The 15,591-nt window shown below is 41.1% G+C and overlaps 2 protein-coding genes across 2 annotated transcripts; one reads left to right on the forward strand and one right to left on the reverse strand.

Annotated features, from left to right (window-relative positions):
• Positions 1 to 258: 258 nt before the first annotated feature.
• LOC119898071 (2-iminobutanoate/2-iminopropanoate deaminase-like) lies at positions 259 to 4,317 on the reverse strand. The gene is made up of 6 exons (XM_038712219.1): positions 4,155 to 4,317; positions 3,315 to 3,420; positions 2,995 to 3,049; positions 2,807 to 2,875; positions 861 to 916; positions 259 to 767 (listed from the first exon to the last, which is right to left on the reverse strand). The coding sequence occupies exons 1-6, from the start codon at positions 4,217 to 4,219 to the stop codon at positions 708 to 710; spliced, it is 411 nt and encodes a 136-aa protein (XP_038568147.1). The 5' UTR covers positions 4,220 to 4,317; the 3' UTR covers positions 259 to 707.
• Positions 4,318 to 4,506: 189 nt separating this feature from the next.
• pop1 (POP1 homolog, ribonuclease P/MRP subunit) lies at positions 4,507 to 15,278 on the forward strand. The gene is made up of 16 exons (XM_038712220.1): positions 4,507 to 4,640; positions 4,874 to 4,997; positions 5,739 to 5,879; positions 7,097 to 7,272; positions 7,376 to 7,626; positions 7,737 to 7,834; positions 8,071 to 8,249; positions 8,411 to 8,679; positions 8,792 to 8,885; positions 8,979 to 9,087; positions 9,194 to 9,313; positions 11,311 to 11,432; positions 11,603 to 11,794; positions 12,323 to 12,477; positions 13,022 to 13,258; positions 13,946 to 15,278. Exons 2-16 carry the CDS (start codon positions 4,877 to 4,879, stop codon positions 14,622 to 14,624), a joined length of 2,943 nt encoding a protein of 980 aa, XP_038568148.1. The 5' UTR covers positions 4,507 to 4,640; positions 4,874 to 4,876; the 3' UTR covers positions 14,625 to 15,278.
• Positions 15,279 to 15,591: the final 313 nt, after the last annotated feature.

Here is a 15,591-nt window from a genome sequence, read left to right on the forward strand (position 1 = left end):
ACTCTCTATGCTCATAGTATAAGCCACAACTCATTAGTACATTGGTTAGAGCAGGACTGCTGTAATCTATAATCTATTTTTGACCATGATCTGGGGCATAACACATACCGTCTTCATATTATATGGTTTAACCATCCCGGCGGCATCAACAGATATATTATAGAACAATATTTAAGAACCAATCACTGAGGAAGAAGAAACACAGAAAGTGTACAAACTACATATAGTTCTGTTCATGTCAAGGAAAAAAAATAACCATTTAAGCAAATTAAGAAAACATTTATTACTGAGTTATATTTGATCATCCATCATCTGGCATAATAACAGAGAAGATACACTGCCAGGGGTTTGGCTGGTGACAACATGACTGCTAGTGTAATTCAATAAGAGCAAACAAGCTTGTACTTCTCAGCCATTGAAAGTGAAATGTTAGCAGAAGCAATTTAAAATGCACTGCTGTCTCCAAACACGTCTCATCAATGTTAATGAGAGAGGAGAACGTTAGAGCCTGACTGCTGTTAGTCTGCAAGGTGTTCATGACAGGACTTAATCACTTAATGCCCTACAAAATATGATTCATCTGTAATGAAATTAGTGCTATTCAGGAATTTAGTTTGATCAACTCTTGACTGGTCTATAAAACCAGGCACATACTGTTAAGTAGTGGAGTAGTGGTCACGGGTTTTTTATTGCTTGATAGATATACTTTAGGAAGCATCGGTCAGAGGGCCCAATACAGCGACTGCTTCAATCTCAACCAGTCCACCCTAGGAAGAGACAGAGAGAGAGAACATACAACACAGTGTTCATCCACTAGAGAATTCATGGATAAAGAGCGTAAGTCTTCATCGAATACTTACTCTGGGAAGAGCAGCAACCTGGTAGGCAGCTCTGGCTGGGTAGTTAGTGCTGAAGACTAGAGATAGCAGCACATTTAATGGCAATAGGTTACAAACACACATATTTAGACAAGTTGGTACGAGCTTTGGCAAAGTTTCACAACTGGTAAGTGAAAAAAAACACTGTGTGAAAAACTACAACCTGATATATAGACAGTAGTCTATATATCAGGAGGGATCAGGAGTTGTTCCCAACTTTTTATTTCTGAGATTGTTTTATGTTTTAGGATTACTCCAAACTTGGTCTTTTGCTGCCAGGCTTTTTTCATTGCACACACAACAAGAGCAGCACAGGTGTAACTAATAACACTAATTAGGGGATGTGTTTCATTGTCCCAGTTCGTCTGCACAAGCAGTCATTAGTGTTGTAAGCCAAACCAGTGCTTTTCCAGCTAAGTTAATGTAACAGCATGGGCTAACAAACATGTAAAATTAAAATATTTAATCTTTGGGAAAACATTTTGCTTTCTCTTTGCGAATATTTCCAATGTTTCAGCTTTATCCCATCATTTCCTGCTCACATCAAAACAAAGTTTTTGATTTATCTGCAAACACAATATACTGCCGTACTGTAATATACTGTACTGTATTTACACTGCAATACTGGGAAATGCAATGTAATGAGCTACAGCAAAATAGTACTTACGTCTGTTTTCACTTAGTTTGCTTGATTAGAGCTTTTAATAAGACTGTGAGGGCGTGTACAGACCACGCTTGATTAAAATGTCTCTGAACGTCCTATTAGTTTTGTGAAACCTGTTAGGGTGGGAGAACTTAGAATGTAATTCCAGTATTCAACCTGAGCAGAAGTCTAATTAGCCAGAATAAATGAAAAGAACTGTGATACACACTTTGAGAAAGGCAAGAGTGCCAATATGTGTATTTTTATCCATATTTATACCATATTTTTTATGGGATTTTTATTCTTAATAATCCACTCGAGTGCCTGGATTCAGATTTTTTATGCCACACCTTGCTCATAGATGAAGGCAGATTGTTTTCCTCTTTATAATTACTTCCTCCAAAAGCATCAATGAGTATAGTGGTGCCCCTGTTACCAATCCTTTTGTTTATACAAAACTACTTTGAATGAAACTGAAATGAATATGGTGCATGTGGACAAAAGTCATATTCTTTCTGGATTTTCATGTGGGCTTTGTAATTGGAGTTAAAACATTTCTCGGCTGCCTGTGGAGCATCAAATGTGGCATGTTGTCTGACATTTAGTTAAAGGCCTAATACACTGGCGGCAGCAGCTCAGGTTTCACTCTGCTTAGTGACTCAGCAAACGTCAGCAGTCCCTGTATCTGTATAGTGACTAGGTCAGCCATGTTTCTGAAGACTTGTTTCATACCTCCGAGCGTACTTGCTCTGGATCTTTCTTGGCATATTTATAATACAAAGCCAATTAATGCATAACAATTAAACAAAAACAGTCAAATATAGAGGTAAGCTTGATTGATTTTATGGAAAATAATTTCCAGTGAATAGATAAAGAGTACATAACCATAGATGAGCCCTCAAAACAAGCAACCAATGAATCCTGCCTTTCTGTATAGTGCATGAGAGCAGTATACAGAAAGGCAATGATTAGGCAGCTTCAAGGCAAACTAAGTGAAACATCACCTATTCAGCGACCAGTATGTGCAGGTCTCTCCATGCATCCCCGGCGGGAGGGAATAAGATGCAAGGAAAAGACACGTGGATGCAATTAAGACACTGATGGTGAATGCAGGTTCTCTGGGTTGTGCTGACACCCAGTGGCAAAGTTTATATTGCAAGATACAATTGATGAGCTTTTGCCTGAGTAGTCACAAGAAGGCCTGTTACGAAGTTTTACCCTGGCTTAGCAATGAGATGTTACAAATAAAAAATGCTTTTTGTGGAAGTGAATCAATGATACTCACACTGCTTGTAAACTTCGTTGACCTTGGTAAAGTCGTTCATGTCAGCTAAGAGCACTGTGGTTTTGATAACTGCAGGAAACAATGACAAAATGTATGTTTAGGTCTGAGATAAAGGAATTCTCCTCCATGTGAACTTCAAAGTGATCAAACAAAATGCAATACTTTTCAGACAGTAAAGTTTTCCTCACCATTCGCATAATCGCAGCTAGCAGCTTTAAGGATTTCACCCATATTCACAAGGGCCTGTGGAAAAAGAATTTGAGACTGAAATGAGAGGAAGCTCCTAAAGTAAGGCTCAAATTTATATACGTTCAAATTATATATTCAAATTACATACTGCTTGTATTTATACAGTAGCAGCTGATGGATTGCATATGAGACACCTACAAGAGATTACCTTTGTAAACAGAATAAAGTGGAGTAACAAGCTTCCCAACTAGTTTCCCATTTTGCAGTGCTCGTGGTTTATGAATGAAAGAATGATGAAGGGTGTTTCATGGTGGGTCACCTGTCTGGTTTGAGCCTGAACACCCCCATCCACCAACTGTCCACTGGCAGGATTCATCCCCAGCTGTCCTGAGATGTACATGGTCCGATCTACCACTACTGCTTGGCTGGGAGACAAACAAACAGAAACAAAGGATCGTATAAATGGGATTAAAGGCTGTGTTGCTAAATCTTGCAGAAAGAGTGTGGGATCTGCTTGTCCTTTCTGGTCTTCACTGCAGACCTTTGAACAGATATTTGGTTTATAAAAGTATTTGTATGTCTCTTTGTACTTTGTATTGAGTTACTTACTGAGTTTATGTACTTTCACAATTGTTTCTGTGACTGCAGGTCTAGGTGTTTAAAGATTCTGATGAATTATCTGTCTAGCATACACAACTCTGTTGCATAGACAAACTATAGATTTAGAGAACTTCTCATTTCCCCCAATTAAGGTCCATTAACATGCTGAATGTAAAATATATTGTTATACTGATAGCCAGTGGTCACACAGAAGCTGTCGGCCTACAATTTATCCAAACATTGTCATGCAAAGACGGAGGTAGAAAGTTGCATTGGGAAAGCACAGTTTGCTGTTGATCTCAATAGTTTAGCCTTTCATAGTTAACAAAGTTGAAAGTGCAATTCAAAAAACGTGTACTTTGCTCCTTCACAGTGACTACTGATTGACACAGCAAACTCCACAGTGCAATTAAACACAACTGTATGTTCATATTGAGGAAATGATGAAAGCCGTAAAATCTTACCAACACTGTTAACATGCTTTCTATGTTTGTTTTTTATTGCTACTGCGTCTGCTGTGTGCCGTGGGCCAGCTGTTACTGCCTGAAACGCTCCTCACCTGTACGGGCCGATGGCAGCAGGAGCTTTTGTTGTGCTGATAATCCTCCTGATTAATGTAGACATTTTACTGGGAATCTATGTAATCAAACTAGGTGAATGAAACAAGATCTCTGACAGAAAGCAGCAATAAGAAGGAAAAGCTACACGATCAATGGATTACGTAATGAGAGCTTACTGTAAATGATGTTTTAGACGCGCAACATAGTTTTTTATTCTCCATTAACGGATAGCGGACTCCATTTATGGATTCATATAAATATTGTATGCTGAAATCAAGACTAGTCGTGAAAAAAAGAAGAAGATATAATTCAAAGAGAAATTAAGTTGTGTTGTGTTATAACTTTTAGTTGCGCCGATCCACTATAAATCCCATGAACACCACATATCCGGAAGCAAACATCACGTCTACCAGCGTGTGGAAAACTCACATGGTAGCTAACAGGGGAAAGAGAGGGCGCTTACAAGCATATTGGGGAATCTAGAGGTGAACATATGCGGTGGATCCGTTCTCTACTTACTTTTTAGATATGTCGTATTTGTGTTTTTGTTAATTAAACCAACACTCAAACGTTTAGTGAAGTAACGTGTCTAGCCAGCTAACGTTAGCAATGTCAGATTTTGGCAAGTCATGTGGGTGTTTGAGGTCTCTCAGCTTTTCGTTTAGCGACCAGCCTGTCTGTCGGGGTAACTGAAGCGTGCCTTTTTGTTTTGGTGTAGAAAATGTCTGCAGCTAAAGCGAAGATACGGGAGAAGAAGATGAGGAACCAGCCCTCCAGTGTGCAGTATCACCCTCCCAATGTGGAGAGCAGATCACAGAACGGAGGAGACACCCCGGTCACCGGTACCAACCTAACGCCCTCTCTGTTTATCAGTTCTGGTCCAATGTGTATCTGCCTTTGTTGTTGTAATGCTGTGTGTTCCCTCTTCCCTACTCTTTCTCTTTCCATGAACTTACCTCTAGATATGCATGTCAGTGTTTAACAAACACATCGCTTCATATATACAGGAGTCCCTGTCAGTTCCAATGTTACTGTCTTCAGTTAAACCAAAAGGGCAAGCAAAAAGAGAGAACAGTTTACCTAAAGGGAATGATGTTATGAGTCATTTTCAGGGTCAAATTAACTTTTATTAGGAGGAGTCTGGGTACAAATAAGCTGTGGGCTGCCATGCTGTACTACCCCACCCCAGGTTTACTGTGCGCCAGTCAGATACGCCAAATCCTATTGAAATATTCTAATTACACAAACACACTTATTTGTTTAGTGATGTGCAAAGACTGTTTACACATAATGTCATCAGGAACATTAAATGTGTTTAAAACTAGGTAGAACCACATGAATAGGTAAATATGAAGTACAGGAGCTGTCTTAATACCCTTACCTTTTCTGTTTTTATCATGCTTTATTAACAAACAAACATTGAAAAAATCAGATTACTACAGAGTAATTGCCACAGAGACAGCTGCTGCCCCTGAGGATCTGTGGCCTGAGGGCAGTTGCCTGGTTGGTAATCCAGCCTTGGACGCATTCTCATTTTTACCTGTGATGAATCTGAAATGACAACAATAGTGATTATCCCAAAGGTGGAGGTGGTGATGATGGTCCATCTGACATCCGTCCGTCTACAGAACGGCCAAAGAGCCCTTACCAAAAGGGCGGATGGGTGAGTGGACACCAGAAAGATGGTGGAGGCTACGCCAAGGAGATGCCGAAGTACATCACTGGTAAAGACATTGTCCTACTCGTACAAATGATTTTGAAGAAATATCTAATTGCAATTATTTTGACTGATATTACAACTGCAGTTATCTGCAATACTAGGGGGACTGATCGTTTTTACGAAATTATTCTCCTTTTCACAAATTAATTATGGTGTGATATTTGCAAGGATCTGAGCCACACAAAGATGTATTCTTAAGTCTGTAGAATAATATGTGTAGGCCAGGACATCTCTGAAGCACGTCCATATTTAAAGAGGTGATATTATGCTCATTTTCAGGTTCAAAATCCTATTTAGGGGTTGCACCTACCTAAATTAAACCATGTAAACCTGTTCTGGTTTACATGGTTTAATTTTCAAAAAACACCATATTTTTGTCATACTGCACATTGCTGCAGCTCCTCTTTTCACCCTGTGTGTTGAACGCTTCGTTTTAGCAATGGAGTGATACATCTGGCCTCTACATGATCTTTGTTGAGAGTTGCATTTGCGCAGTTCCTATTTAAGGACGACTAGCCAATCAGAAGCAGAGATTGGTGGGTCATTAAGAAGCCGGTAAACATGGCTTTGGTTCAGCTGTATATCCCCTTATCAGTTTAGCAACACGGACTGGAGCAAGAGTTTCATAGCAGTGAGTTATTAATCTGTAACAAAAGTATCTTTCATCCACAAAGTTTTAACTGAGCTCTGTCTCTACATCACAGGAACAACTTTATGTCCATTGACTGCCTGGAGGGTAGCTAGTGTTTGGAAGGGAGAGGAGAGGTGTGTGCTGCAGCTCAGTGTTTTTCCACCGGTGTTTTTGAGGGCATGTCAGACTAGCTGCTTGGCGAGCGTTATATGAGGCACATTTAACTTTCATCCCTGTGACGTCACAGGGAAGCGGCTGGACTGCAAACGAGCTGTTTTAATGCAGTTCAGAGCAGAGTTTTCTGTGGGAGATGGGAACTCCCTTTGAGCTTTTTCACTTTGCAAACCTATTACATGCACAAAATATATAAACTCGATAAAGGAGAGGGAAAAAGGCAAAAAGCATAATACCACCTCTTTAATTGAAAACGGTATCTTGACACTCACAACACCTTTTAACAAATATTGCTCCTCTTGCGATTTGAAAATTGCAGTAAGCCATAATTTTGATTAATTGTTCAGCCCTACTGCAAATGCAGTGTCACAGTGAGATTAATGACACCCCTCTGCTTCGCTCCCATCACTGCACAGCTGGAGCTTTTGCCAGGGCGAGGGCAGCAGAGGTGGGCGTCATGTTGAAAGCCGCCACCAATGTAACGGGCAGCTGCCATGTCTTTGGAATCCTGCCCAGACACATGAGGAGACGGGCCATGAGCCACAACACAAAGCGGCTCCCCTGCAGACTGAGAGATGTGGCCAACAGAATGGTAAAGTTCTGAATGTTCCCGTTTAGCAGCTTAAAGGTTAAGGTTAAATACCCTCCTGTATGTGTTTATTGACATTTCTTTTTCCTTCCTCCTCCTCCCCCAGCGAGAGAAGAGTCTCCAGTGCGGTTCGAAGAAGAAGAAGGAACAGGCAAAGAACAAGAGCCGCAAGGCCCGCCGCCGGCACGGAAATCTACTGCTGGAGTATAACCGCCGCCAGAGGAAGAACGTGTGGCTGGAGACACACATTTGGCATGCCAAGCGCTTCCACATGGTTAAAAAGTGGGGCTACTGCCTTGGTGACAGACCCACATACAAATGCTACCGACCTTGTTACAGGGCAATGAGCAGCCACTGCCTCTGCAGGTAATCTTCACAGAATTGTACAGTGGGTTGGTAAATTTTTGGCACAATATTAGGATTGTAATTACAGTATTTTACTGCCTATAAAATAAGTATATTCTTTATTTGACACAGGACCTTTCTTACTACTGCTGCATAGAGCTCCAGGGAGCGGAAGACAAGTTGCTGGCTTCTCTGTCACAGATGACCAGCAAGGAGGCCGGTGAGAGTACATCCTATCACAAATATACACATTTGTCTTTATTAACTATCTGCTCAAAAATACCCAGAATGTGGAAATATTTTCACATTGCAACCTTTCGCTGTGAGTTTTGAGTGGTAATATGTATACTGCTAAGAACTACACAATCTGATCAACAAGTTCATTCAAATAAGAAATTTCAGCAACAAAGTTTTATAGAATAATTGGATTAATGTGCATGTTGTGTGTATTTCCAGGTCCTACATTTGCTGCAGCGCTGTGTCTATCGGGGCGAAGACAGGGCAGTGTGGTGGTGTACAGAGCGGGACAGTACCCCTCACAGCCCCTGGGCCCTGTCACGTTCCTCTGGAGACCCCGCACTCAGGGGTCAACCCACAGACAGCTGTGGATTTGGGCTCATCCCACTATTAAACAGGTGCGGTGTAAAAGCCTTTGTATTGAATATGAAAACTAAAACACTTTGTATTTAGAATAAATCTTTAGCATAATTTTTTTTACTGAAAGGTTTAATTTTAGTACATATGATAGCGAATGCAGATGCAGCTGTTAACTCCAGTAACTCTGTGCTCCTTGCAGGACCTTCTCTTTGAGTTTCAAACTGTGTGCCAGTGTGAGGCTGTACTTCCTCCAGCTGCTCCAGTGGTGACACCTGCTGAGGTTGTTCCCACCCTAGAACCAGAGCCAAAGCATAAGACCCCTGAGGCCAAGCAGAGAACTGGAACAAAGAGACAGCGCACCGTTGAGGATGCCAGTGGACCACCTGCCAAGAAAATCCTGGGCGATGGAACCAGATCTCCCACCACTCCAGTCACCTGGAAGTCCAGCTCAACTGGAATAGTTATGAAGTTAGTTTAATTTGAATTTCACGGAGATACAATCTAAGTAAAATTTACATAAATAACTTTCACTCCAATTTGTGATGGGAATTATTTTAACTTTTTGAAATATCTGTTGCAGTGATCTCACAATGGAGATAGTACGCTATCGCCTGATTGGACCACTGTCCCATTGTGTTCTGGCAGAAACTTTGGAAGCCGCTACAGACTGTGATGTAAGAATTGTGGTGTTTGTAATCCTCTGACATACATATTTGCATTTCACTCATAAGAACAGTGTTTTAATTGAGTCCTATTTGGCTTTTTAGGAAATGAGTAAATCCCTGCCCTCTTCCTTCTGGTGGCCTGAGCACTGCAAAGACACGAGCAAGATGAATCTGCATCAACAACAAGCTGATGTCTTTCGCATACTGAAAGGTGTCTTGTTTTTTTTTTTATTCCTAATGTGAATTTTTTTGTGGTCTCTAGTACTTACTTTTTGACTTGCATGCATGTTTATTTAACCATGACTCTGTATTTCCAGGTGTCTATTCGACTGGAGAGCTCCCTCCAGGCACAGTGCTGGGTCTGACTGTAGATGATCCCAGGCTGACTTTACCAACAAAGAAGGTTAAAGCATTGCCCTGTGTAAAGCAGGCACAAGGTAAAATCTGACCTACCAGACAGACAGTGGATAGTGTGGGTAGTTACTTTACAGGTAGACAACAAGGTTAAAAGGGCATGAAAATCATAGATTACTTCCCCAGACTTGAATCACTCAGTAATTATCATGCGTTGTTTCTTGATGTGGACGTGTCATACAGAGTGCAGCAACCTCTTCATATATGCCAGCAGAAAAACAGACCATTAAATAAGACGCATGTACAGCTGAGCACAGAATCAGTCTGTTGTTTCTGGTCCTGAGGTTGTTTCAGAGAGTACACCTCTGGTCCTGTGCTCTGGGGGGCCTCTGCCTGGCCATGCAGATGTTCCAGGTTCAAATCCTGGCAGGGCCCTGTACTCAAAACTCACCCTCAGTGACTGACAACAGCTGATTCACTGGCTTTGAAGAGATGCTTAATGGATAAAGGGTTGATTTCAACCAGAGCCTTTATGTTTCTGGTTGTTCTCACAATTTTTCTCAATGCTGATGAATATATTTTTGTCAGTCTCTTCAATGTAGAACTTTCTCAGTTTGCACATTTCTAGTTTATAATAACATGAGGTCAAGGCAAATACAAGCAAACTTAAAAATACAAGGAAAATGAAATTTCATTTATAAAACCATAATTGAAAGGCATCTTGTATTTTACACAGCGGACATGTCACATTTACAAACTTAAATTTATCAAATTTAAAAAACAGATATAAGATATTTCTTGCTTTGCATTAGTATTTACCAGCTTGTATTTTGCAGATTGATCAGCATTAGCAGCCAGGAAAATAAGGCCTGGCTCTAAAATAACCACAATTATTCTTCAAGTCTGTGACATGTAATCCACAAGATGATGAAAACCTCTTACAAACTGGGGGCCAAAGCTCTGTCTCCTTCTCACAACGGTTCTTAGTATTAAAAGGAGGGCAGCGGGAGCTGTCACTACTTTTATGAGAGAAATTCTCAGTTGAATTTTTTAAAACAGAGCTGCTGATTGGCTGACACCCTTTGGAGCGTAATAACATGAGTTTACCTAAACTGTAAATCAGGATGCAGCCACATTAGCCAATAGTTTCTGTAAAACATGCCTTGCATTTATGCCACCACATGGGCGGAGTTCAAGACCTGTTTCATGAATTACGTTTACTGATTAACCTTGTTAATGCTGCTGAGTAACAACTGGAACAGGTCATTTTACAGTGAACCTGTAACAGGCATCAGAATGAGTTGTAGGGTAAACATAAGTCTCCTGTCTTCCTTACATTTCTTTACAAAATAATGTTTATCAACATTTTTTTATGCTCACACCTTAACAAATAATATTCTTTTTCTTTTAAAGACTATATTTTAAGACAACAGAGTCCATCACGGTCCATCATTGTGTTATCACTTAAAATGATCAAGTTAGATCGGTTAATTATTTGGACATGCGTTTCAGAGCCTTGGGGGGGGGGAATGACTTGACTATAGATTTTAAAATACTGTGGAAGACTCTTATAGTGATTACGTCTGTCTTAGTCAAAGTGGATGATTTTTATTATAACCATTCGTTATTTCTCATACAGATTAACATGTAAATGACATGTATATTTATTACATAAATGTAATGAAATGAAAAAAAATTATGCTCTGTGACAAAACAGCATTTTTAACCCTATTTTAAACTTGCATGTCATATTTAGTACTTAATGGGAAAGATTTAATACCATGGGCTCCCATTGTGAAAGCCAGTAAACGTGGCTGATGTTTTGTTATGTTCCATTCTGTATTGTATTTAGGCTATGCTAATTTTGCTGTGCCAAACTATCCATTCAGGCTTAGTCACCCCACCTGCATAAATTAGGGTGCATCATATGTAAATAAGGGACTATTATAGCATGTTACTGTTTCTGAGAGCTTAATATGTCTCTGCTGACACCAGTGATGTTAGTCATTCAGGAGCACACTGTGTGTGTGTGTGTGTGTGTGTGTGTGTGTGTGTGTGTGTGCGCGCGCGCTTGTTTCAGAGGTGGACGAAGAGAAGAGGAAGGACCTGATGTTGCAAGGAGTGGCAGAACACTGCTGTCAGAGTTACCTGTGGGAGCAGTCTGTCCGGGACAACGTCACTGATAACAAGATACCAGAGCAGGTAGTAGAAATGTCTTACTGTAATCATGATTATTATACTAAGTAATAATAATATAATATAACTATCTTGACGCTTTCTTCATTGTCTAACACTAACATCGCTATTTCTGAAAGTACAGATGAGCTCAGACGTTGCTTTTGCCTGTAGCGTTTTTTGTGTGTTGCCTACAGACGTTGAACCGTATGAGACGTGAGGTGCTAGTGCCGGGGTCCAGGCTAAGCCCCACTCCCCTGCAGAGCCGAGTCCCCATCCTGCTGATTCACCAGCCTGGCAAGCAGGTGGGACATGAGATGAGCACCTGGGGTGCTGGATGGGACCTGCTGCTTCCTAAAGGATGGGGCATGGCCTTTTGGGTCCCACTGGTAAGTAGCATGGGACCTCACTTTTATTTAATTGAATTTCAATGATTCATCCTTAATTATCATTTCATTTCTGCCATAAAGTAGTGGTTTTGGAACTAATTTGTTTTCCCCCTTAGTAGCAGTGATAAGTTTGGTTTAACTTTGGTGAAAACGCTGTTAAAATATCAATTTCATTCTGAGGAGCTGCCGCCTATCTTATGGTTTTTTGAAACCAGCAACATTTGACATATTCTAACACTGGCTGTATTAGACATGTTGTAGACATATGTTCACTTAGGTGCTGTGAGGCTGCATGTATCTAGTGTATAACACAGAGGATGTCTGTATGGAAAGCTCTGTGAAAGATGTTCCTATTTGTTGGCCTGCATGCCTCGTCCATGCTTTGGGGCAGTTCCATTTTGTTTGGAAAAGCGCAGTGAAAATGTTTAATGTACCTTGAAATTTAAAGGCAGACTAGAAACCCTCTGGTTTGCTTTATATGTCAAGTTCCCTGAAAATCCATTGTTTACTCTTTTCTGCCTCTGCCAGGTTTACAGAGGAGTTCGCGTTGGAGGGCTGAACATGAGCCTGAAACACTCTCAGAATAAAGGAACCCCCCACTTCCCCCATGATTACCCAGACTGCCCTGCAGGCGTTCACTTCCAGGAGGAGCAGGAGGCAGAACTCCTGTACAAGTTTAAAAGGTCGGCTGAAAACTAGGCAGGAAAGGAACCAAAAATAATAATTTTGTGTGCGTGGTTATTGGAAACATAGTAAAGACTGTTTACAGTGAATCTTAAGAACTTGCCCAGAATAATGGTCCATTTTACTGACAATTTATTTTAATCAACTATGGTAACTTAAAATACTGAAAACTGTGAGGAAACTGTTTTCATGTAAATAAGTTAAGGTGAAATTGAGACCATGTTAAACTACAGCTGCTTTGTAGTGGTCTGTTACTGTATGACTGTACCTCCAGCTGCTAGGAAAAGATAATATTCACTAGCCTAAGTCAGTGGTGATAATGTCAGTGGATTAGAGGGTTTGATAGAGGGGAAGCACTCACAGCTCTGACCCCAGTTAATTTCCATTATGCAGATATTTCCCACCATGCAGATGAGATGGTAATAAGGCTGCGCGCTGCTCTTCCCCTACTATCTGCTGCTCAGCAGTCATGATTTGTTACAGAAATTGGCAGGGTTGCCCCAACAGTTTGACAAGGGTTTGACCTTCTGACCTCTTCTGTAGGCGTCCGCCCGCCAAAAGGACCAATTACATAAAACACGGCTGTCTGGCTCCGTTCCGTTGCCCATGGCAACAGTTGACCGAGGAGTGGGAGCTTATCTTGAAGGAAGGAGGAGAGCAGAGGAAAGAAGACGGCCAGACCCAAACCACAACAGAAGCCGCCACGGTGATGGAGGTGGAGATGACATCACATGGAGACATCGCTGGAAGAAGGTCTCAGAGCCGCGTCACTGTACTGAGGTAAGTGTTTGTCTTTACTTATTTTATATACTGAAGATTTATTCTTTTTTTTCCATCATCTCCCTTGTCTTATTGTGAAAATAAACTCATCAGTATTGACTCGAAACACACACCCACTGCAGGTTTAAGCCAAGTTCCCTTCAGACGTTTAACATCCTGCACTTCTAAATCACACTTCTAACAATCTTAATGCAGTTGACTTTTAAAGGTCCCTTGAGCAGAAATGTACACTGTTTTTTGGGGCTTCAGGCTCTAATCATCATGTACTACTTCTCATATTTTTTATTAAAAGACCCCAGCGCAGCTTTTGACAGGCTTGATGCATGGCACTTGTCCACTCCACCTCCCTTTCATCATAATGTCCCTGATGAGAATACCCAAAGTACATCCAGGCTTAAATTGCTGCAATACATCAAATAGATTAGTAGAGGGAAAGAGTTGCATCTATCGTCATAAAACAATCACACAAGCTTTGAGTAATGACTGACTTTATGAGAAAAAAATTGAATTGATTTTCACTCTCCATTGGCTGCCTTTTTGTTTTCAGCTTTAGGAATAAAAAATGTTCTTCAACCAAATTTTATGTCTCTCAGGGTGCTTAATGGGGCCAGTGAAAATGCAACTTTTCCTTTTTGAATGTTAATCACGTGTTCATAAGTGGATATTGGTTGTTTTTATGCTTCCAAGGAACATAAAGTCTCTGAGGCTGCTCTCTGGTTGGTGCAGACCCACGACGTCCAAAGGTCAGAGGCCGTGGCGTGTTGGGCAGGCGCCGCCTCTCGACCGTTCAGCTGTGACATCGTTTCTCAGAGCACATGGGATGGGTCTGGTGTGGGTGCGTCTGTCACTGCTGTCCAAGGGTAAACCAGAACTCCACGCCATGGTGTGTGTGCCAACCACAGAGGACCTACAGCTTCTGAAGAAAGGGCCCGGGAGCAGCGGCCCCCAGGAGCCCCCACACAGAGACCACTTTAAAAGCAGGATTAAACGCAAAAAGAACGGCCCCAAGAAAGCTGCTAAATCCTCTTCTGATAAGACTGATGGCAACAAGTCAGACTTTCTTTCTGCCACTGATCCAAACACCACCACATCTGAAACCCCCACGTCATCCTCAGGACTCATCTTCGGCGTGTGGCCGGATCCTCTTCCGAGCGTCACCTCTTCCTGCTCCCGGGTGACTCTAGGCTGGGTCACTCAGGGTGACTTCTCCCTGTCTGCAGGCTGTGGGGAGGCTCTGGGGTTTGTCAGCGTTGCCGGTCTCCTTAACACCCTCCTCAACCAGCCAATGGAACACAGAGGAATGTTGCTGCTGCGCAACCCCTCCTCCCTGCAGTACCGCTTTACTAAAATTAACATAGAAGTCTGATTAAAACATCTGAGCCTATGCAGAACTTAACTTCCAAAAAGCACTAAATTCTTGGTTAATGGAGAAAGGTCAATACTACTTCTGTCGCATGATGCTTCCTTCACTAAGTGATCCCTGTGCCTTGATAGTTGCTTTCTTGGATTGTGCCAACATGAACCCTACAGTGTTAGTTGAAAAGTTAAAGGCATGCACGAGGAATGACTACAAGCTACCTGGTGGTGCTGTGAAAAGACTTGTTTTGTTTTTTTGTTGTGTATATTTCACTCTGAAGAGACATCCTCATTTTTTCAGTTGAAAAATTTTGGTTGTTGTATTTGTTTCCATATCAATGCCTTTGTAAGAGGGATACTCCACAAAGCGATAAGATAAATACTGAATGCCAGCCTTGGTTTTAGTTAGAGATTAGTTCAGCCTTTTATCAACTGGGTTTCAGAAATTAACTCATTTATTACTTATTTGACATCCCTCTATATCCATGCTAATGTTGCTGGGAATATTTATGTTGGTGGCCTTCTATAATTTTTAAAAAGTCAAAATGAATGAGTTTGAATTTGATGAAAGTGGCAGTTTGTGTTTAAAATGCCACTAGATTGAAAATGTTTTGTTTGAAAATGAGCTAATAAAATACCCATACTGCACTCGCCAGAAAATGCCATCCGTGGGTAATTACTGTCACCTTCTCCTGTGTAAAATCATACAGTTGCAGCACACTTAATAATTTAACCTTCAACACTCCAACATTATGGCCTGGCTCTTAAAGTAAATGCATTTAACAACTGATACTTTAACATGCGTTCTTTTTATAGTTACACTGGCATGAACACTGGTTTCCCACACATCCCATAATGTGTAGGTGGCAGATAAGAGTTTTGTTGCTTGGCAACACTAAAGTTTGCTAGCAGTTGAGTATGTAGTCTGTGGTTTATTTGAGGTAAAGATGGGCGGGCAGGCTGTGCATTATCCCATG

This window comes from Micropterus salmoides, unplaced genomic scaffold (genome assembly GCF_014851395.1).
Source record: "Micropterus salmoides isolate LMB-PRFRI ecotype aquatic unplaced genomic scaffold, ASM1485139v1 Ms_hic_scaffold_11, whole genome shotgun sequence".
Lineage (NCBI taxonomy): Eukaryota > Metazoa > Chordata > Actinopteri > Centrarchiformes > Centrarchidae > Micropterus > Micropterus salmoides.

Bases quoted from the DNA above. Each gene is read 5' to 3' on its own strand.
- LOC119898071 (XM_038712219.1), bottom strand. From the start codon at position 4,219: ATGTCTACATTAATCAGGAGGATTATCAGCACAACAAAAGCTCCTGCT. The intron at 2,876-2,994 runs GTGAGGAAAACT...TGTTTCCTGCAG, and splicing joins TAGCTGCGATTATGCGAATG to TTATCAAAACCACAGTGCTC. The intron at 917-2,806 runs GTGAGTATCATT...TGCTATCTCTAG, and splicing joins CAACGAAGTTTACAAGCAGT to TCTTCAGCACTAACTACCCA.
- pop1 (XM_038712220.1), top strand. From the start codon at position 4,877: ATGTCTGCAGCTAAAGCGAAGATACGGGAGAAGAAGATGAGGAACCAG. The intron at 8,250-8,410 runs GTGCGGTGTAAA...TGCTCCTTGCAG, and splicing joins CTCATCCCACTATTAAACAG to GACCTTCTCTTTGAGTTTCA. The intron at 8,886-8,978 runs GTAAGAATTGTG...TTGGCTTTTTAG, and splicing joins AAGCCGCTACAGACTGTGAT to GAAATGAGTAAATCCCTGCC.